Source organism: Silene latifolia, chromosome 4, assembly GCF_048544455.1.
Source record: "Silene latifolia isolate original U9 population chromosome 4, ASM4854445v1, whole genome shotgun sequence".
NCBI lineage: Eukaryota > Viridiplantae > Streptophyta > Magnoliopsida > Caryophyllales > Caryophyllaceae > Silene > Silene latifolia.
This window is the reverse complement of record NC_133529.1, coordinates 3,450,659-3,472,729: the sequence shown is the minus strand read 5'-3', so window position 1 is coordinate 3,472,729 and position 22,071 is coordinate 3,450,659. Positions and strand designations below refer to the sequence as shown.

At 39.4% G+C, this 22,071-nt stretch overlaps 2 protein-coding genes across 2 annotated transcripts; both read left to right on the top strand.

Annotated features, from left to right (window-relative positions):
- Positions 1–394: 394 nt before the first annotated feature.
- On the top strand, positions 395–6,681 carry LOC141652598 (plant intracellular Ras-group-related LRR protein 1-like). The gene is made up of 3 exons (XM_074460134.1): positions 395–1,328; positions 4,843–5,009; positions 5,788–6,681. The coding sequence occupies exons 1-3, from the start codon at positions 600–602 to the stop codon at positions 6,419–6,421; spliced, it is 1,530 nt and encodes a 509-aa protein (XP_074316235.1). The 5' UTR covers positions 395–599; the 3' UTR covers positions 6,422–6,681.
- A 4,739-nt stretch (positions 6,682–11,420) lies between these two features.
- On the top strand, positions 11,421–15,642 carry LOC141652597 (protein NBR1 homolog). The gene is made up of 7 exons (XM_074460133.1): positions 11,421–11,689; positions 12,591–13,525; positions 13,633–13,753; positions 13,848–14,084; positions 14,294–14,443; positions 14,541–15,095; positions 15,335–15,642. The coding sequence occupies exons 1-7, from the start codon at positions 11,669–11,671 to the stop codon at positions 15,425–15,427; spliced, it is 2,112 nt and encodes a 703-aa protein (XP_074316234.1). The 5' UTR covers positions 11,421–11,668; the 3' UTR covers positions 15,428–15,642.
- The last annotated feature ends 6,429 nt before the right edge of the window (positions 15,643–22,071 follow it).

The following is a 22,071-nucleotide window of genomic DNA, read 5'->3' as shown; positions in this document are numbered from 1 at the left end:
CTTAATGATAAGCTCCACCCAAATTTGATAACTGAAAAAGTCAGATAACCTTGAAATTCGTATATATCTTCTCCAAAATAAATACTCCCTCTATTTTTCTTTATATGACTTTCTCACATTTCGAGACACACTTCTCTCTTCAATATCTCTCAAATTATATGCTTAAATATAGTGATATGTATACTCATATGAAAGAGTTTTTCATAAGTAATCTAATGATATAATTTTTATAATTTTTTACCAAATATTTTGTTGTAAATATTAAAGTCAAAGACTCGCCTCGAAAAAGCAAAACGTCATATATTAAAAAGTGGGGGGAGTAAATAAATTTGACTAAATAAGATCACGATTAGTGTTGATTAACAGTATCCCTATCGACACTCAAATAATCTCTAATGGAAAATTTCACCCAAATTTGATAACTGAAAAAGTCAGATAACCTTGAAATCCGTATAAATTTTCTCCAAAAAATAAATAAATGAGTGCTTTAAAAAAGCATAAATAAGCTAAGAGAAGGGAAGATGAAATCTGAATCATAATTCTCAAAACTTGATCGTGCTACCATACACTCTCCCCTACACTTCTCCCTCAACCCGAAAATGGATCCGAACCCGAAAAACTTCCCAATCCTATCCTACATCATGACCCGTCTCCCTTCAATCGGACCACTCCGTCAACCCACTTCCCCAACCTCCGACATCGAAGCACCACCCGCAACCATCCGAACCACCCCTCCCGAACCTACCTTCCACGACACCCTCATTTCCCGTATGCCCCACTTAACCGACCCGAAAGTCATATCCGAAATGTCCGCCGCCGTCTCGGAAATCGCACAAACCCGGTCTGTCCTCCAAGCCCTCGGTCCCCGGCCCGATCACGAAACCATCGACCTCGCCCGGTCTAAATTAACCGATATCGATTCGGTTTTATCGTCGCAGCTCGACGAAATCGAGCTCTCTCCGTCTCCGCAAGGCGGAACCGGAGAGAGTGAGAAGGAGAAATTGGAGAGGGAGAAGGCGATGTATAAGGCGATTGTTCAGGTTGATGAGATGCATGATGCGTATGAGAAATTGTTGCGCGCTAATGAAGAGAAATTGCAGCGGATTTACGATTCCGCTGCTGCGGCGAAAGGTAAGGGGAAAGAGGTGGTGGAGGAGGAGGAGGAGGAAGAGGAGGTGGTTGATGAAGATGTTATTAGGGTTTTGAAAGAAGAAGGTGGAGGTGTTCAGAAGGTTGACTTGTCTGGTAAGAAATTGAGGATTTTGCCTGATGCTTTTGGGAGATTGAAGAATGTTGTTGTTCTTAATCTTTCTACTAATCAATTGCAGGTTTGATTATCGTTTTTCGATTATTTTTCGTAATTTAGGTTAATGATTTGGTGTTGATGATTTGATTTGATTTCTGTTGTTGAGGTTTGCGTGATTTTTTTAAGAATTTACAATGATATGATGATGATGATGATGATTAGTAATTACTCGTTCCGTCTCGATTATTTGTTTACGTTTGCGAAGAACAATAAAGGTAAAGAAATGATTGGACAGAGGGAGTGGAGTATGTTGTGCTGAATCTTTCTAGTAGTCAGTTGCAGGTTTGATGATCGTTTTGATTATCTTTCGTAATTAGTTTAATGATTGCGTGTTAGTTAATAATTTGATTTGAATTCTGTTGTTGAGGTATGCGTGATTTGTAAGAATTTACAATGATTTGATAATGATTCGTAATTACTCTTTTCGTCTTGATTATTTGTTTACTTTTGATTAAAATACTGCTTACGAGGAACGATAAAGGTAAAGAAATGATTGGAACGGAGGGATTGGAATATGTTGTGATTAATCTTTGTAGTAATTAATTGCAGGTTTGATTGTGTTTTTGTTGACTAGTTTAATGATGGAAGTGTTGTATGTAGTGATTTAGGGAATTAATTGTTTGACTTTTGACTGCTGTTGTTGTTGACTTGTTGTGGCTTGAATAATTCTTAAGAAATTTACAATGATATATGATATGATATGATATGATTTAATCTAACGTGGATCAGATAATAATTAGTACTCACTCCGTTCCGATCATTTGTTCGACTTTAATTAAAATAGCCCCCACAAATAATAAAAAAAGTAAACAAATGAATGGGACAGGAGTTGGGACGAATGGAGTAACTATGTTGCACTGTTATAAGTCCTGTTAACAACGACAAAATGCCTAATCCCATTCTATTCTATAATCTATGTATGATGAGGTAGAGAGGTCGGAGCTACATGCTGGTCTCATTATTCTCGTATGTAGTGTAATGAAAATTGGTTAGAAAACCGCGTGAATCTGTGATTACGATCTCAATGTAAGAAGTGAAGATGTTTCAGTTAGCCAACCTGCTTTGTTTTGTTGTACTCTACTAGCAAATCTGTATCCAATGGGTTATTATGGTATAAAATTTTAGTGATCGTATGTAGTCGGTAGTTTGAAGCGTCTTCTGTGTTGATATTTATGGCGGTTGTTTTTGGACGTGAGCTATTTATAGTATTTAAAGTTGGACACGTAAGCTTGTCATCCTTTGCCAAAAAAAATTCATGCTTGTTGATAGGGAGGGTGTTTATGGTGCGGTCTACGTATTTTGTGTTTGAACTTTGCTTTTAGAGATTTTAATGAAATATGTTTAGTTACTATTAGTCTTGTGTAAGACCGTTATTCAACTTCAATGTTATTAACTCTTTCATTCAATGGGATGTATAGCATCATAGAAGTCTGGTGTACGCATACAAAGGTCTTATAGATTTTGTGTCGTTGAGTATAATTGACATTACTATTGATTTAAATATTGACACGAGGATCTCTATTATGGGCTGTAAGGCAATGCTAATCGTGATATTAAATCTCTTTGTGATACTTATGTCATAATTGGTTATTGCGCCTGCAATGCGGCTGACACCGCCTCAAAATGTGGTTGCGGTTATTTTTTAAAAACTCGTTAACTCCGGGCATGATATGGTGTCTTAGTGAGTATTTCAGTATTTCCTACCAGGTTTCCAATGTGATTTACATTTCTCAACCTATCCACCCTCCAAATGCGACTCATTGGAGATGGCAATTTTTGTTTTCATACGATGTTGATTGGTCATATTGTACTCAAATAAGGTTTTAAATGTGTCAATCTGTAGCTGAGTTGAAGCAGAACCCAGTAGAGTAGTACACCATCAGGTAACTAGCTAGATTGACATCAAAAGAAATGCATCCAGTCTTTGTGGCTCAAAACCGAAATCAAGTACACTGGTAAAATTTCCTTGGTTCGAGGAGTAATGCATGTACTTTAGTAGTAGCTTATACCACTTTTTGGATTATTTATTTGTTGTTAGGTTGTCCATTTTTTTGATGTGAAAATATATACTGTAGAAATTTTTGCTGCGCTATTTTATCCAAGATTTACAACACCTGCATAGTGGAATACCTTTTTTTTTGGCTAGATGCTTCGCAAAAACTATTAGCTATTAGGTTTCCCTATAAGCTGAATAATATTCAGAGGAATTAGGGTGATCAATACTGTTTATTATGTTTCCGTATGTATGAAGCACTGAATTATGGATTATTATATGGGAATTTATGGCCCACTCTGGCCTATGGACGTGTTGATGACTAGTCAAGAAATAGGGCTGCTGCCTACCGGCTGCTTAATGATTGTGGGTTTTAAGAATTTTTCAGGCTAATTCTTGTGCCTTTCGTTACTATACCCATGTGAATTTCAGTCTTCGTAATACTTGGTGTCTATGATGCTCGGACTCGGATACGAGGATCCGACACGGATACGGATCCGAGTGTCCGATCCTTGAAATCTAAAAATCAAGGACTCGGGTACGAGGATCCAAAGATTAATTTGGACTCGCCAATTTTTTTTAAAATAGAAATAAATTTAAATTGTACATGAAATATCTGTATTTTCATACGTGAAGTAGACTAGTAGGAGTAAATAGTCCTAAAAAACTGTAGAGTCCCCACCTAGTTTAAATGTATATGAATGAATATTTAATATTTTATGGAAAACAGTCTGAGAAAAGTCAAAGATGCATATGACTGGTGTAAAAAAAAAGAGAGTTTTTCCAATGCACCTAGAAACTAAAGTATTAAACAAATAATATACAAAAGGACATTAAGAGGCACGACAAATAACACCACAGTGCTCCACCACGAAGACCTAACTATGCCGCTCAACTGCGCCTCTCATGCACAGAGTCCCTTTGCACCGAGCAGGATCCGACAAGGGATCTGCGTCCGAGTCGGGTCCGCTGGATCTGGGGGGTGGATAGGAGAGTCCGAGCATCAGAGCTTGGTGTAATGTTATCGTCTCTTCTCAGGGCAAAGTATCTCATAGTGTGCTCATGTCATATTTTCTTTGAAAATTTGAATTTAGAACTATCTTGTGTTTGTGGGTTCAGAATCTTTCTGTGTAAGCTTTATATTTTTCTGTGTACTTCTAAGTTCAGAATCTAACTGAATCCTAAATCTCCAAAAGGCTGCCGTGCCCAAATGCCTGAGACCTGTGGCTTTTGAGTGAATGGAAGTATGGTGAGATATAGAGAGAGCTTCAAGAATATTATACAGAAGTCTTTGTGTATTCCAATTTTTTAGGTGATCGATCGCATTTTCGCATGTGGGACTGTGAGAGTGCCAAATGTCAACATGCATGAGAAAAATAAGTGTCATTGCGTCTTTTTTTTAGCAATTTTCTTTTTAGGGTCATTTGTCATCTTTTATCACCCTGTCACAAGACTCAGAACGTAGTCTGCTGTTTCAGTATTCATGTAAGGTTGATTAAAACCTTGTTTTAGTCTTCTAATATCGCAATTCCTTTGCTTGCAGGGAATTCCTGACTCTATATCTGGAATGGAAAATCTTGAAGACTTAAATCTGTCCTCTAATACTCTGCAATCTCTCCCGGATTCCATTGGCCTGTTACTAAAATTGAGGATCCTCAATGTTGCAGGAAACAAGCTAACTGCACTTCCTGACAGCATCGCCCACTGCAAGTAAGTTTCCTTCACTTCGATCCTATCAGCATGGTTTTCAGGAACATCAAGGGAAATCCATTCTTATTGTTAGAGTAATTCTAGGTTGATACTTGATACTTACTCCCCCGTGAGACCTCATTAATTCTCTAACCCTAACACGTATATGTCCTACCACACTCTATATCCTCTTTCCCAAGGGATAATGTGTTTGTACCACCATACTCAGTTACTCACTACTCCCTCCTTTTTGTATTATTAGCCGTTTTAGTTATTTGCACAGAATTAAGAATTAAGAAGAGACTGAGTCACTGAGAGTACACCTTTAAAAATAGGAAAAGTTACTTATAACCCAATAGCATGAAAAAGGGACACTCTTAATATATAGAAGAATGCACAGGAGAGAGTAATGATGGGACATGGGTCTTTCAAGTGCTGTAGATTTTTTTTTTTTTTTGGGGAAATGCGCATTAGAAAGCATGAAACACGAGGAAGGCTAAAACAACATCTAAAATGGAAAAAAAAAAAAAGAGCTCTTCCCCTAAAACGTCTAATAAAAAACGAAGGACGGGGTATCAATATACGAGTAAATCTAAGGAGTATTATTTAAAACTCTCTTATTTCAATATTACTTTGTAAGCATTGTATGTTCGTGTGGTGGTACTGAAACTCATCACCACTTGGTCGGTCGAACTCTTCACAATTCCTTTTCCAAATCATATTTGTTCGTCTCTCTCCGACCACCCCTTTCCCAAGTTCCTGAACCACTTATAAATTGTCTGATCTTTATTTTTTACAGGTCATTGGAGGAGTTGGATGCAAGTTTTAACAACCTTGGATATTTACCCACCAACATAGGCTTTGAGTTGGTGAACTTGAGAAAACTCCTAGTCCACTACAACAAGATTCGATCTCTTCCAAGTTCAGTCGGTGAGATGAAATCTCTCCAACATCTTGACGCTCATTTCAACGAGCTTCACGGCCTTCCCCTCTCCATCGGCAAGCTGACAACTCTTGTCACCTTAAACCTCAGTGGCAACTTCAGTGACTTCAAGGAACTACCCGAGACATTTGGTGATCTAATAAGTCTCGAAGAAGTAGATCTCAGCAACAATCAAATCCACTCTCTTCCAAACTCATTTTGCAGGCTAGAGAAGTTGAGAAAACTCAACTTAGACCTAAACCCTATTGTTATTCCCCCCATGGAGGTTGTGAATGCCGGAGCTGAAGCTGTTAAGATGTTCATGGCTAAGAGGTGGGCCGATCTCCTGAGGGAGGAGGAAGAAAGGAACAGGCAAATGACACAAGACCTAGGTGAAACAGGTTGGTTAAAGCGAAGCGTGTCTAAGCTCAACAACGTTGTTTCCAGTGTTTCTGAGTATCTGGGATCTCCAAGGTCTCCACATGATCCTTGCCTCGACGAGGTACGTTAATCAGAAAGCCAATGACGTTCTTACCCTCACCAGGCCTCGAATTTGGATAAGTTCCCAAGACATTGCTGGTTATTGTAACTCCTGAAGTTTTGCAGATAAAAAACAACTTAGTTACTTGCTCTTTAAGCGAATAATCCTTTTCTGACTTGTACAGTCAGTGTCTATACATACTTGTGCTTACTATTCTCTGCGATTTTGTCTTGTTTTTCGCTTGACAGTTTAAGTTTTGTTCTGGAAACCTATACAAATTGATTGCAAAATGTTTGGTTTATTCTATCTTTGTTTCCGGTAGGTATTACTTTGAGGCCTTGGAATGTTCTCATTGATGTTTTCTTTAAATGGGCTAGTTTTATTTTCAAAATCTTTTTGGCCTCGGCCTAGGATGCCGAAAATCATCCTGTTTTTGTGTTGAATTGAGTATACAAGCATTGATCATGATTGGGAATAGATGTTGAATGTTTCGGAGCTTGAACATGGTGCTATGGAGAAGTATAGATAATATTGTAATGAAGAGAGTAGTAAAATTGATCAGATTAAAAAGATCGAAGCTGGAAGATGGTTGCAAAGAAGGTTGCTATAGGAGGAAGATGAATGTTGTTGATAATTATGAAGAGAGACGATCTTTAACTTCTGAATTAATTTTGCTATTGATTCTTGGTGTTGTGTTTCGTTTGGTGAATTTTTTGGCAAATTGGAGTTCATTAGCAAAATAATTAGGAAATTGAGGTTCATTCGAAACTATTTTGCCCCAATGGTGTCCACGTCATCACTTTCATTTTTTTTCCAATTTTTAGGCAAAGCCGCTAAGTTTCTTAGCGGCTTTGTCTCCTTGTCACTGTTCAGGTAATAAATGTCATAAGCTTATGAAAAATAGAGAAATAGGGAAGCCGCTAACTTTCTTAGCGGCTTTAGTGATTATTCATTTATAGAATAGGCTGTCATCAGTGTTTGAAGGTGACAGTTTTTGAAAAAAAAAAAAATCAATAGTAAAGCCGCTAGGTTTCTTAGCGGCTTTACTATTCACTTTTTTTTTCAAAAAAAATAAGAATTTTTAAAAAAAAAATAATATTAAGCCGCTAAGAACTGATGACGTGGACACCATTTGTCAAAATAGTTTCAAACCAACCCCAACTCTCTAATTATTTTGCTAATAAACACTAATTTGCCAAAAAAAATCTCGTTTGGTTGTAAACTTGTAACGAGCCTCATTTGTTTGTTAGCATTGTTTGATCGCAAATTCTTGTTTCAGACAGCCACTTTTCGTTCAGACAGTGCGACAATTTTATGGTTAAGTGGTTAAATGTAACCACAATGGTATAATCGATGTTACGAACATGCTAAACTTGTTTTTCAATAGCGGTCGCATTTAGCTGAAAAATGGTTACAAAATCTCGTCTTATTACTTCAGACCAAAATGAACCGTCTGAAACAAGACCAACAGTTGTTTGATATTATATTTTTTTTATCGGTTTTTCTAACCTATGCTCTTGGGTACATGATAAAGCATCTTAAATGAAAAGTGTCAAATAAATATCATGAAAAGTTGGAATACAAAATACTTTTTTAATTTCCAATGGTATTTTATGTCAAACATTTGTTTCTAAGTTACTTTAATACGGAGTAGTTGATAGAAAAACACATGTTAGAAAAGCTATTCTTTATTGAGAAAAAGGATTGTACCTCAGATATAATACATAATGCTAAATTAGCATGATAACACATACATTCGGATACCACATCACTTTAACTGAAAAACATGCATGTTGTCACGAAAGGAGTGACAACAATAACAAACACGAGTTTCAAAAATTCCACTTTTGCATATATCTACCAGTATGCGCCTACTTAAAAAATAAATATACCTTGTAGTGGTTGTTACCACTTCCTAAACAAAGTTATACTAATTCACCCAATTTAACCTTCAAGAACAAGATTTATTGCAAATAAATGGCACACATCAATAACAGTTTATAAAAGAGCGAGATCAAGGGAAAAGAGGCGATGGTTTACGATGTAAAACTTAAGTAAAATTTACCTGATAATGGTGGCGGCGAGAAGGAGGGTTGCGAGAAAGAGGGTTTGTGTGGGTTATTAGAAATAGTTGAGTTGAAGGAGTTTTAATAAGCGTATATATATAGGAGAGTGAAATATTACAACGGTTCCTCTAATCGTTGTCGTTTGTCACACTTTTTACAACGGTTCTTGAATAAGCGTTGTCTTTTATCATTTACAACGGTTCTTAAATTAACTATTGTCTTTTGTCACATGTTTTACAACGGTTCTTGCATAACCATTGTCTTTTTTCACACTTTTAACAACGGTTATGTAAGAACCGAGGTCATTTGTCACACTTTAACAACGGTTCTTGCATAACCAAAAACAACGGTTATGCTAACAACAGTTGTCTTTTGTCATTTACAACGGTTCTTCTAATAACTGTCGTCGTTTGTCATACTTTTTATAACGGTTCTTCTAACAACCGTTGTAAAAGTTTCGCGCCTAGATTTCCGCCAAAGTTTGACAACGGTACTCTTATACAATAAACCGTTGTGTTTTGTTCGTTGTTAATGCATATAGTTGGGGTAGTGCTACCTCTATTTTAGGTCTTACAAAACTTCTGTTTAAACCATATTTGGCACCGAAAGCAAGAAAGCCGCCAAAGGATAAGCAGCCGGATATACTCCTCTCAATCATTCGATTAATCATCTTCGATTATGTCAACAACATTGGACTCAGGTGTTATGAGATACAAAGGGAAGAAATGCCGACAACTGAAAAAGTTGTATGCAACATTAGAGGATTACAGGAACGTACATGAATTCTTTAAGCTAACAATAATTATCCATGGAATGATCAGCATCCATTTCAAGGATACACACTGCCTATTGTAGTGGTAGCGCCATTATTTCAATTGAAGACTTTTCGTGGGCTATCTTTCGTGACTACTGTTTATGCTACCATATTAGGGTAGTTATTGTTCAAGAAATCGTTTCCCATAACTAGTTGTTAATATCTTTGTATTCTTTGTATATTTTTTATGTCTTCCTCATATCTTTTGTATGGCTATAGTTTCCTAATTGTTGGTATCTCTAGCTTGTCCTCCAAGTTTTTATATTATAAATACGTCTTGTAATCGTTACTGTTAAACAAGTCAATAATAATATAAATCTTAAATGGTATCGAGCCTTGTTCTCTAATTGTTTCTCCTCAAATGGTCCAAATCTTTTCCCGTCTCTCTTTAATGGCCAGTTATGTCTTTCCCCAACCCTAATGACCCAAATCCTCCATTCATTCTCATAAACTTCTCGAGTTGGCACTCAAGTTATCCCCTAAACCTTTCAACCTTGGAAAACCCACACCACTATAAATGAGTACTTGCGTCATTATATAAATAAATAACTTCTGTGACCAAAAGTTTATTCCCGTGGCAAAAAAAATTATTTTCGTGGCAAACGAGATATATAAATAAATAAAACGTAATAATATTATATTATTTCATAACAAAAATGTTACCCCGTATAAAATCGTGTCATGCGCATCCGATAGGCTTCCCAAAAGGTCACCCATCCTAGATGGATCTTACCTTAGCACGCTTAACTTTTGAGTTCTTGCAATGAGCTGCCGAAATTTCAAGTGAACTTTGTTAATATAATTAACACTTTGAATCATTTTAAATGATTTCTATTTTCAAATACTACATTTATTATTACTTAATATCCGAAATAGTACATGATTTCCATACATTTGTGAGAAAAACATTATTTTCACAAAATAATCTCGTTTTCCCTACATTTTATTTACTTATTTAATTTTTCGATTTTCTTATTCTATTTTCTCATATTTTTTCGTAAAGTTATATATCTTTATTTTTGTTCATCGTTTCTTTCCTTAAACTTTTCACTTTATTTACATAATTACATATGTGAGTTTCAATGATTTTGTCTATTTTATTTTTCTTTGCGATGTGATCATTTTAAAATAAAAAAATCTTTCATATTGATCTTTATTTTGATAATTTTTTTATATGGTTTTTATTTTCTTTATTGATTAAATTACATCATTTGTTTTACTTTCAACTTTTTGTTAGGAGTTAATAAATCCGTAAATCCGCTACGGTTTCGACAAACTATATTTAATATGCATTTTTAAAATCTCTTTTTTAATAGTCTTACCTAATACGGATTTTTTTATATACAGTTATATCCGGTTTTTCCGTATAGAAAGTCGTATATACGTTATCCGGTTTTCAATGTCACTTCTGTAATTTTATACTTCATTTGTGGTTTTTTCGTGATTTTATATTTTTGTAAATAATTGAAAGAGTATTCATAAATATGAAATATAAAATTAAGAGGGTGCACACATTTCTAGAATTAGGTATTGAGTTTAGAATTTTTCAAAACCAAACTTTGTTTTGTGTTTTTTTTGCCTAATTTAATACCCATAACTCAAATCCGTGAGGTATGGGTACCCAACGTGGGAGGTGGGTATGAGTAGACCAGACAAACAGATCGGGTCGTGTCGTGTTCGTGTCCGCCCTAACCTCACCCAATTACATAAACGGGTCATTTGTCTCAACCCTAACCCAACCCATTTAATTTTTCTATAACCCAACCCGATCTGTGTAACCTATTTATCTTGTAGCAAGTCATTTGTAACCCATTTAACTAATTAATAATCTAAGTTTATAACCCTATTATCCCAAAAATAATGAATGAGAATGCTTATTTTTAAGTTGTTTTGTTGGATTAATGATTCAACCAAGATATATTATGACATTTTAAAATAAATGGGTTGTTCGTGTCAAAAGAGCTCAATCCTAACCCGACCCATTTAATTTTCGCGTCGTGTCCGTGTCAACCCAATTACTTAAATGGATCACAACCTCTCAACCCTAACCCGCTAACTTCGTATCGGATTTATATCGTATTTTCGGATCGTATCAATAATTACCACCTCTATTAAATGAAAATGACCAGATCTCAACCCAACCCGATCCATGACCAGGAGGTATACGGAGTTGTAGTAAAACCCGCGAAAATAGTCACAAACCCACAGACGTACGCCTCTTGGTTGTAAATCGTGATTTTGTTAGGATTTAGGAACCAGTAAAAGACTAAGGGCCTTTTCAAATTCTATATATATATAGACTTCATCACATTATTTCATCTTGATCCTATAATATTTTTCCCCAATTTCTAGGGTTTACAATTTCTACGCCTTTTACTATTCCTCCGCTTCTTATCCATGGCGTCACTTGTGATCAAGGTTCGACCTTTCTCTCTTTTTATTCCGATATTTGTTTTAATCTAGGGTTTTTTAATTTATTCTGTTTTTCTTACAAAAGTATTGTTTTTGATGATTTTTTGTATTTAGTGGAATATGTTATACAGTGAAATTTGTTCGTTGATCGTAAAGTTCGCATCTTTAATACGCAAAAGTGTCAATTTCGGCTGTATTTTGAGTGATTATTAAGTATTTCTTCGCTTTGATGTTCAATTTCGGCTGTTTATATACATAATGTATTTGATTTATACTCCCTCCGTCTCGATTATTTGTTTACCTTTTATATTCATTCTGATGAGTATTAATTAAAGGTAAACTAATGATTAGTATATCTTTGTTAATTTCTTGTATCATGTTGAGCCAACCAATTTGCATGTGGCATTAAACTAGTTTGATCCTAATCAACTTTTCTAAGTTCCCCTCTTTAAATTGTTGGCTTTGGGTGCGTATAACCGACACCCCTTACCTCGCAATTTGCAGGAGCCCTTGAGGCACCGGAGTAGTGTTGTTGTTGTTTAGAATGTTGCAATAAATCCACTGCCCCCACACACTTTTAGACACGGGCTTCTATTTGGAGCATGCAATACACAAGCATAAGTCACGAAACGAGTTTGTATTGCTCGCACCAGAGAAAGAGGCATATGGTGTGTTGGAGACTGGAGAGTATGTGGAGGCCTATTTGTTTAAACTAGTTTTAGAAGGGATTACACGTTATAAGTTTGCGTAAAGTTTGGGTTTTGTATCGTTCTCATGTCTGACTATTTAATTGGATTTTTATGATGTTTGGTATTCTTGTAGTTTAAATATGAGGAAACGCTTAGGGTCTCAATGTTGCTATAAATGGAGACCAATCCGATTTTTATGATGTTTGGTATTCTTGTAGGTTAAATATGAGGAAACGCTTAGGCGTCTCAATGTTGCTATAAATGGAGACCAGAAACTAGATCTTAGCATGGAGGGTCTGCGGCTGAAAATTCGTTCTCTTTTCAACTTGCCAACAGATGCTTCTATTCGTCTTACGTACAAAGATGAAGATGGTGACCTGGTTACCCTTGGGGATGATGATGATCTTAATGATATAGTTAGGCAAGGTCTGAATCCTGTGAGGATTTCTGTTCATGTTAGCTCAGACCAGAGTGCTCAATCGTCTTCTACTCCTTCTAGTGGAAGTGCAATCCCAAGCACGGCTTCCTCACAAAATGTGCAACCAAAATTTAATGTTGACGAGGCACTGAAGTCTCTACAAGAGCCTCTAAATCGTGTTTTGCTGAATCTCAGATCACTAACTCCAAATCCACAACAAAATGCTATTGCTGCTGATGCTCGCAAAATATTGAAATCTGTTCAAGCACATTTGGCTCAGGTGTTGACCAAGCTCCAATCAGACATTTCATCCGCCCCTACTTCTCCAATTCTTGCTGATCTTTTTGACGGGTTGCATAAATTGAGACAGTTGTGCTTGAATGCTGCTCTTTCTATATCTGGTAATTTTAGTGGCAGTAGTCACAACAAAGATGGCAATGAAGTTACGAAAAATGATGGTATTGATACACCTGTCCCAATTCAACCAGCTCCGAAGAGTACTCAGGCTACTGGACTAAATGTATCTGTTGAAGACAAGAGTGCAAGCTGTGAATCTTCTGCTAAAAAGATGTCTAGCAGTGGTAGTACTAAGAGCAGGGATGTTGCCTTTTCAGGAGCAAGAGTGATGCCTGCATCACAAAAGGAATCTAGTTTCGGATCCATAATCCACAAAAATGTCGGGTGTGATGGCTGTGGGGTTCTTCCCATCACTGGACCAAGGTTCAAATCGAAAGTGTAAGATTGATATTAATGATTGGCTTCCTAGACCGTGTTTAAAATACTTTCGTAATTGGGGTCGGGCTTAGTTAAGGCTAATCGTTTGACTTTATTCTCTCTCGCAGGAAGTATGATTACGATTTATGCAGTCTTTGTTTCTCACGGATGGGAAATGACTTACATTATACTAGGATTGATATCCCCTTGCCATATATATATACTTCGTCTTTCAACGCCGCAGATGCGGTACTTGTGATCTTCCTTTTCTTTTCTTTTTTTCTTTTTTTTTTTCAAATTCCTTATTAGACTTTTCTCTTACTTTAATAATATACGTTTGTAGATGAGTCCCAACCGGTCTATGGCGAGGCCCTATGTACCAAAACATCTTCGTATGGGATTTGATAGTCGCTTTGTTATGGATGTCAATGTCATTGATGGGACAACTATGGCTCCGTCAACACCTTTTACAAAAACATGGCGGATGCAGAACACTGGTTCAGTCCCTTGGACGCGTGGACTGCGATGTCAATGGATATGTGGAGACCGATTTAGCCCTTCTGATTCAGTTGAGATTCAGGTATAGAATTTCATTCTTTTTCCAGTAACATTACCCAATACTTCCGGATGATACTTATTTGACAGTATTCGTATTTTATTCGGTCATAGGTTCCTTTGACTGGTGTGAATGTTGCTTCTGAAATTAACATCTCTGTTTATTTCATTTCCCCTGACTTCCCTGGTCGGATGATACTTATTTGACATTATTCATATTTTATTCGGTCATAGGTTCCTTTGACTGGTGTGAATGTTGCTTCTGAAATTAACATATCTGTTGATTTCATTGCCCCTGACTTGCCTGGTCGATACGTTTCTTATTGGAGAATGGCAGACCCATCCGGCCACCAGTTTGGACAGCGTGTGTGGGTTCACATTCAGGTTTGTTTCCATGGTGATAGTTTGTCTATCTGTAATTCTCTCGTAAGGTGGATCTAACTGCTGTAATTCCAACTTGTTCGTACCATTTCTCACTTAGGTGGATCAATCCTTGGACTTGACTCGTGAAAGGTGCCCAATGTTAGACCTAAATCTTCCTCCTGAAAGTAACGAGACTGCTCTTCCCCATGTTGCTAATGTTAAGGCCGAACCTGAATCTGATGTCGAAGTTGGTGATTCTAGTGCTCCATCCATTCTCGAGAATAACACTGTGATGCTAGGGCCGAATTTCCCTATCAATGATGACCTACTAGTTGCTGCAGGTTCATCGCATGTTCCACCTGCTACTGGTTCTGACACGCCTGTATCTCCTGTAGCACCCTCACCCGTCTCTTCTCCTACACCAGCTGCTTCTGCCTCGGAAGTATCATATCCCGCCATTGATGGTGTCAGCAACGTTCACGAGCAAGTAACTGAGGAGCTTTCACATCATGATGAGGCGAGAATGCTGAAGGAACTTGAGCAGATGGGTTTCAAGCAAACTGACTTGAACAGAGAGGTTCTTCGAATGAACACATATGATTTGGAGCGCTCTGTGGACGATCTCTGTGACGTGTCTGAGTGGGGCCCACTCCTTGAGGAGCTGCGGCAGATGGTAAGAAACATTTCGTCACTCTTGTGACACAAACTTTCAAAAGTCTCTCATGATTTTTTTTACTGGAGCTTCTCAGTTGACCTAGTAGTTACCCATTAATAATTGAATCTCGCGCTTGTAAATTTTGCCCCTCAGTCTGTATGCATGGATGAGTCTGACGGGTGAATAAATAACTGCTATTTGAGACGATTTTAAGTTTTGACAGAACTGTTTTTTTTTTTTTTTTTTTTTTGCTGCAGGGTTTCGAAGATAAAGTGACGAACAAGAAGCTGTTAGTGAAGAACAATGGGAGCATCACTCGGGTCGTCATGGAACTCATTGCTGATGAATAATAACACGAATAGTGTAGTCGGTATATATTATAACTACTTAATGCTTAGAATCTGCGTGAATAATCAATCGGTTTCAGGCTTGTTTTGAACTCGTCACTGAATTTTCGGAGGTAGTACGTGTGACTTGATTTGGAAGGTTTTGTGAATTTTCCTGACTTAACTGTGATTTTAGAATATATGCAGTTTTGCAACTATGGCGAAGTGGTATTAAAGGATTTTTTTGTACTTTCGGAATATGGTAGTCGTTTTAGATAGATTTAGTCGATATATAGCAAATATAAATGTTGTTAATCTTAAACGTCATAATTTGTAGCCAAACAGAGTGAAAAAGTTCTTGAATAGTAAATGATATAAACATGTACCCCGTATAAAGTTTCAATAGGCTTGCTTAAAACCGTCTTAACTTAAGATTTCTTACATATCCCTTAAACCCTTTCATTTCCACCTCTATCAGTTTTAGGTTAAGACTTGAGACGTTCTTAAACAAGAATTGGTGATAAAAGTTTTGGCTACATGAATCACTGGCAATACTATGATAATTATAAGACAAAATTGTTGATGTAGCCTTATAAAAACCAGTTTTTAAAAATTAAAGCCTTATAAACCCTTGACCTTCAAGAAAACAAGAGATAACTATGGTAAAGGGATCTTTGGATATTATTTCATAAAAAATCAATAATATCAATAATATACTCTTTATTGTTGGGTCTTCCTAGGGTTCTATGGGAGTTTCGTCCTAGTTCATCTACGCTTCTTCCTTCTTGCTCAAGGGCCCTATCTACATCGTGTGTGTAGTTTTGGCTTATAGGTACGTTCTTTTCTGTTATTTTTCTCGCGGTTTGTCGTTTAAGGAAAGTTAGGGTTTCTGTTTTGCGCGGGTTTTTGTCTGGGGTTTTTTCGCATATTAGGGTTGCTTTGGTTTCATTACGTGCTATAGCTGGAGTTCTCTTAACTATGGCGTGTGGGAGAAGTAAGGGTAAAGGTGTGCTGGGAGAGTGCTCAAACGGAGGACGGGAGGTTTTTGTTTGGGAGGCTGACGAGGAGGAGGGCTGTGAAGGGCATGCGGAGAAGATACTTGTTGGGAAGATTTGGGCTACAAAGACGATTAATAGTAAAGCAGCCATTGATACGATGCTTCGCTTATGGAATCCAACGGGGAAGGTGATGGGTAATGTGCTCGATGTAAAAGAGAGAACTTTTCTATTCAGATTCGAGGACGATAGGGATAAAACTAGGGTTATTGAGGGCCAACCTTGGCACTTTGACAAGTTTGTGTGGTGCTTCAATGAACCTAGTGGGGAGGGGAAGCTGTCTGACACGATTCTTGATAAGTTACCGATTTGGGCTCGTATTTATGATCTCCCAATTAAAGGTCGTACCAATGAAGCTAATTTGAAGAGATTGGGGGAGCAGCTGGGGACTTTCGTAATGCGTGACGTTCTTCCATATCCGGAGCTGGAGAAGGCGGTTCGAATTCAGATACTTCATAATATTCGAAAACCGCTTCAACCATTAGTGGAGGTCAGATTGGCAGGTGGTAAGGTTAACACGTTCGATGTAAAATACGAGAGGCTACCGCTTTTTTGCTATGGGTGTGGTGTTCTGGGTCATGGTCTCAAAGATTGTGATAGGGGGCCGCATGATGAGGATAACCTGATTTATGGAGAGAAACTTCGTGCTTCACCGAGGAAGGGTGGTAAGGCGGGTGTGGCGGAGGGGCGTAAGACTTGTAGAGATTTGAGACCGGAGTTTGATGAGGAGTATCGGCGGTGTGAAGAGGAGATGATTGCGAAGTTAAAACGTATTGCCTTGACAAGTAAGGTCAAGTTTCAGAAGGGAGAGGAAGGTATGGAGCTCCGGAGTGTATTGGAGGGGAGTGCGCAAGAAGGGCAGGGGAATGATGGTGTAGGTAGCACGGGGTCTCTGCAATGGGAGGGTGGTAGACGTGTTGAAGGGAAGAGTGTGGATATTATGATGACTGGGGATAAGGGTGCTGATATGGTGGAAATTGTAGAGAATAACACGATGGCTATTGGGCAGGCTGGTGAGGATGTGGCCGAGAAGGTTGATGGGGAGTCTGGTAGGGTGGAGCCGATAGTGGTGGGGATTTCTTGTGGGAGGAAATGGCAGCGGTTTGGGCGTGCGGATCAAGGAGGGGTTTTGGTTTCGACTGATTTAGCTGCTGAGGGGTTTTTAAACGAAAATCATAAGCGGTTGAGGGATAATGATGATGAGGAGGTTGATATTGGTTCGAGAAAGTTTGCTTGTCACAGGGATGTGTATATATCTGAGGCAGAGGTTGACCCGAGTCAACCCCGCCGGGCCCAATGAATCTCTTGAGTCTTAACTGCAGGGGGTTGGGCAATCCCTCTGCGGTTGGTGGGCTCCGGAATCTTGTCCGGAGGGAGGCCCCAGCTTTGGTCTTTCTGTGTGAGACGAAGCTGAGTAGTGAGGAGATGAAGTCAGTTTTTTCACGTTTTGAGGATTATGGTGGGATGGCGGTGGATAGTGTGGGGAGGTCTGGGGGTCTGGCCTTTATGTGGAGGAAAGATGTTCATGTTGTGTTTGGGTCTGCCTCTGTTCATTTTATGGACTTTGATGTCCGGATAGATGGTCTTGATTGGAGATGTACGGGGTTCTATGGGTGGCCGGCAGTTCATGAGCGCTACTTATCTTGGGAATTACTCCGGTCTCTAGCTGCTGAATCACGGATCCCGTGGTTGTGTGTGGGGGATTTTAATGAAATTCTTTATGCTCATGAGATGAAAGGGGGCAATAGGGCACAGCGACAAATGAACAATTTTAGAGAAGCTGTGGATGTGTGTGAGCTAAGCGACTTGGGTTTTGAGGGGTATGAATTCACTTTTGATAATGGGCAAGCTGGTATGGATAATAGGCAATGTCGGTTGGATCGTGCTTTCAGTACTGAGGGATGGCGGGATTTTTACCCATATGCGAAGGTGATTAATATGACTCGTGAGTGGTCGGATCACTCGCCTGTTAAGGTGGTGCTCGATGGCCGAGAGAGGATTGACGGGCCACGTATGCGTAATTTCCGTTTTGAACAAATTTGGGTGGGGGAAGAGGGGTGTGAGGATGCTATTAAAAAGACGTGGGAGGAAGAGGATTGGAATGTTGTGGACACTATTGATAGGTGTGCGCGAGAACTGCAGAAGTGGAAGGGGGTGAGTATAGGCAAGATAATGAGAGACTTGGGTCGGAAGAGGAGACGGCTGGAATGGTTGAATAGCAATGAGAGGACCGTGGAGAACGTAAGGGGGAGGAAGGCTGTCATTAAGGACATTAATTGTCTTTTGCAGCAGGAGGAGGTCTTTTGGAGGCAGAGATCGAGGGCTTTGTGGCTGAAGGAGGGTGATAGAAATACTAAGTATTTTCATAGGAAGGCGGGACAGCGGAAAAAGAAGAATCGAATTGGAAGGATTATTGTCGAAGGGGAGCGGGTTGTGACGGGGGATGCGGGGATAAAGGGGGCGGCTGTCGACTTCTTTAGTTCTCTGTTTACATCTTCGCGGCCGGGTGCTTTCGATGGGCTGCTAGGCGGTGTCAAGGATAGGGTAACGCCGGAAATGAATGAAAGTTTAAGGGCTGAGTATAAGAGTGAAGAGGTGTTTGGGGCCTTACAGCAAATGAATCCTCTAAAGGCACCTGGACCTGATGGTATGAATGCTCTTTTTTATCAAACTTATTGGCATATTGTGGGTCCGTCTGTCACGCGGTTGGTTCTTCGTATTTTGAACGGTGGGGAGAGCCCTGTAATTATAAATAATACTCATATCGTGTTAATCCCCAAAAAAAAGGCGCCGGATAAATTCACTGACTATCGACCGATAAGCTTATGCAATGTGTTATACAAGTTAGTGGCTAAAGTGTTAGCAAACAGATTGAAGCAGTTCCTGGGATGTCTAGTTTCGGAGAACCAGAGTGCTTTTACTCCCGGGAGGTTAATTTCTGATAATATTTTAGTTGCCTTTGAACTGTTTCATTACATGAAGAATGCTCGGAGTGGGGGTGGTCATTTGGCGCTGAAGTTGGATATGGCGAAGGCGTATGATAGAGTTGAATGGGTTTTTCTGGAGAGGGTGCTGCTGGCTATGGGGTTTGATGGGCATTGGGTTGGTAATGTAATGAGGTGCGTTCGAACTGTGTCATATGGAGTGCTTATTAATGGGTCTCCGTCTGCGGCGTTCGTACCAGAGAGGGGTCTGCGTCAAGGGGATCCGTTATCTCCTTATCTGTTTATTCTATGTGCAGAAGTGCTGTCAAGTATGATTAGGCGTAAGGTGGAGGAGGGGGTGCTTCATAGTATCCGGGTGGCACCGCTTTCGCCGGTTGTCTCACATCTTTTTTTCGCGGACGATAGTTTGATCTTTGTTAAGGCTAGCGAGACTCAGGCCCGGGTTGTCATGGACTTGTTGGGTCAATATGAGAGTGCTTCTGGGCAGCTGGTTAGTAAGGAGAAGACTACAGTGTCTTTTAGTAAGGGTACAACAGCTTGGAGGCGGGCTAAGGTGGCTTCGGTCTTGGGAGTTCAGGTGGTGCAGGAACAAGGGAAGTATCTAGGATTACCAACGGTCATCGGTCACTCAAAACAAGTTCTTAATAAAGTTATCCGTGATAAGTTGAATGGTAAGATGCAGGGTTGGCGTGGTAAGTTATTTAGCCGAGCGGGTAGGGAGACTTTGATAAAGGCGGTTGCCCAATCTATTCCTACTTATGCGATGAGTGTTTTTAAGTTACCAGCCAATTTTTGTGATGAGCTTCGTTCTATTGTCTCGAGATTTTGGTGGGGTTCGGAGAATGGGAGAAGGAAGATATCATGGGTGGCGTGGGAGTCAATGTGCCGCGAAAAGGCTAAGGGGGGAATGGGTTTTCGAGATTTTGGTAAGTTTAATTTAGCTCTTTTAGCTAAGCAAGCCTGGCGTTTGACTTGCAATGAGGAAAGTTTGATGGTCCGAGTTCTGAAGGGTAAGTATTTTCCGAGTTGTTCTTTTATGGATGCTGAAGTAGGAAATAATTCTAGTTATACTTGGAGGAGTATCTGTGATGCAAAGCATGTGATGGGATTGGGTGTTCGGAGGCGGGTGGGTGACGGGAAAGGAACGAGGGTGTGGCTGGACCCGTGGATACCTGGAACGTCTTCTAGGTGTGTGATCTCACCGCGGGGTGCTTTCGATTTAGAGATGAAGGTTGATGAGTTGATGGTCGAAGGGGAGGCGAGGTGGGATAGGAATAAGATCGAGGCTATGTTTTTACCTTTTGAAGCGGAGAGGATTATGAGTATAAGGTTGAGTGCGTTAGCCCAGGAGGACAGTTGGTGCTGGGATGGAGCGCGTGACGGGGAGTACTCGGTTCGGGAGGGATATCGTTTGTTAAATAAGGAGGGCGGTGATGATGGGGAGCAGTCCGATGCTTCGTTGGGGGGTTGGCTTTGGAAGACGATTTGGAGCACACCGGTATTACCAAGAATTAAAGTATTCATGTGGCAGCTGTGTTGTGATGCGTTACCAGTCAAAAGCAATATTGCGGCCCGGGTCCGGGACTTCGACTGTTCTTGTCCAAAGTGTCATGGTGATGAGAAGTCTTGTATCCATATGGTTCGGGATTGTGGATGGAATGAAGAGGTATGGGAGACGGTGGGGCTGGCGGTTTTTAGGAGTCATAGAAGCTTGAGTATAAGGGAGTGGGTAGAGCAAGAACTGCGTGATATGGGGGTGGAGGAACGGATTCTCTTTATGACTTCGTGTTGGGTGCTGTGGGAACAGAGGAATAAATTGTTATTTGGCAATGGGGTGTGGAGGGGCGAGCGAATTGTAAGGAGGGTGACGGATATGGTTTGGGAAATGAAATGCTTGTCGGAGGATAGTTCTGATGAGCAACGGAGGCGGGATGTATCTTTGGAGGAGGGATGCTGGAATAGGCCGAGTGGTGGTGCTTGGAAGATTAATGTCGATGCAGGCGTCAAGGAGGGTATGGGCGTAGGGTTGGGAGCAGTTTGTAGGGATGGTGATGGACGGGTGGCTTGGGCAGTGTCGGTTCAGGATGAGAGTGTTTGGTCCGTGCAAATGGCTGAGGCGGAGGCTGTTCTACTTGGAATGAAGGAGGCTCAGCGTGTAGGGATGCGGAATGTTATTGTCGAGAGCGATTGTCTTAATGTGATTGCTGATCTAAAGGGAGGAAAGATGGGCCGTAGCGATATTTTTCTCATTTACAAAGAAATTCTAAGTTTAATTCCGTCTTTTGAATCTGTTATTTTTAATTATACTCGTAGGGCGAATAATAAGCTAGCTCACTTAGTAGCTCATGCTTCGCCATGGTTCATAGGTAGGAGATTTTGGTTGGATGTTTTGCCTTTATCTTTTGTGAGTGCTGCGGAACAGGATTTAATTAATATATGTTAAACCGTTTTGGTTTAATTCAAAAAAAAAAAAAAAAAAAAAAAAAAAAAAAAATTAAAGCCTTATAGGAGTATAATTTTTTTGAAAATTGCAAGCATAATATTATCACTTTTCTTTGAAAAATGCACCACGATGACGTTTGCGGTGAATTTTGTTAAAATGTGACCGAAATGCCTTAGCCTTTGAGAGATCAGTCTTCCGTACCCTTTTATTTGTATTTTGTGGCCC

What these genes read in the sequence shown, in the direction of transcription:
- LOC141652597 (XM_074460133.1), top strand. Translation starts at nt 11,669, where the DNA reads ATGGCGTCACTTGTGATCAAG. An exon ending in GTGTGTGGGTTCACATTCAG is followed by an intron (nt 14,444 to 14,540) that starts GTTTGTTTCCAT and finishes TTTCTCACTTAG; the next exon opens with GTGGATCAATCCTTGGACTT. An exon ending in TTGAGGAGCTGCGGCAGATG is followed by an intron (nt 15,096 to 15,334) that starts GTAAGAAACATT and finishes TTTTTGCTGCAG; the next exon opens with GGTTTCGAAGATAAAGTGAC.
- LOC141652598 (XM_074460134.1), top strand. Translation starts at nt 600, where the DNA reads ATGGATCCGAACCCGAAAAACTTCCCAATCCTATCCTACATCATGACC. An exon ending in TTTCTACTAATCAATTGCAG is followed by an intron (nt 1,329 to 4,842) that starts GTTTGATTATCG and finishes CTTTGCTTGCAG; the next exon opens with GGAATTCCTGACTCTATATC. An exon ending in GACAGCATCGCCCACTGCAA is followed by an intron (nt 5,010 to 5,787) that starts GTAAGTTTCCTT and finishes TATTTTTTACAG; the next exon opens with GTCATTGGAGGAGTTGGATG.